Source organism: Empidonax traillii, unplaced genomic scaffold (assembly GCF_003031625.1).
Source record: "Empidonax traillii isolate 1590-97213 ecotype Southwest subspecies unplaced genomic scaffold, ASM303162v1 scaffold1356:size330773, whole genome shotgun sequence".
NCBI classification, from domain to species: Eukaryota; Metazoa; Chordata; class Aves; order Passeriformes; family Tyrannidae; genus Empidonax; species Empidonax traillii.
This window is the reverse complement of record NW_020956549.1, coordinates 217,522-217,959: the sequence shown is the minus strand read 5'-3', so window position 1 is coordinate 217,959 and position 438 is coordinate 217,522. Positions and strand designations below refer to the sequence as shown.

General features: G+C 65.1%; 1 protein-coding gene across 1 annotated transcript in view; it reads left to right on the top strand.

Moving 5' to 3' along the window:
• The window catches only part of LOC114069773 (connective tissue growth factor-like), an 11,759-nt gene extending 11,580 nt beyond the window's left edge, over nucleotides 1–179 (top strand). The window contains exon 6 of the mRNA XM_027906809.1: nucleotides 1–179. This exon is cut by the window's left edge and continues 1 nt beyond it. Within this exon, the coding sequence (XP_027762610.1) occupies nucleotides 1–177 (177 nt within the window). The 3' untranslated portion in view covers nucleotides 178–179.
• The last annotated feature ends 259 nt before the right edge of the window (nucleotides 180–438 follow it).

The following is a 438-nucleotide window of genomic DNA, read 5'->3' as shown; positions in this document are numbered from 1 at the left end:
CTGACCAGCACGGCCGACGTGGAGTTCCGCTGCCCCGAGGGAGACTCCTTCCACAGGAAGATGATGTTCATCAAGGTGTGCTCCTGCCACTACGACTGCCCCCGGGACAACGACATCTTCCTGGCTACCTACCACAGGAGGATGATCGGGGACCACGTCAGGAGCGAGCGGCAATAGCCCCCCCCCCCCGCCCATCCCGGGTCGGATCCGAGGTGTCGGGAGGGATCTGCGGGGCTTTGGTGGCTGTGTCCCAGGACAATGCAGCCTCTGCCCCCTCTGTGAGGGGCTGTGCTCTCCAGAGCAGCACCGTTCACACCAGTGCTCCCAGTGAGCTGAGGTCTGGGGGGGGGAACAGCCCCAGCTGCTCCAGCCCTCTGCCCCCAACCCGTGGTGCTGCACAGGCCAGCGAAGGAACCAGACACAGGCTCGAGCTGCAAA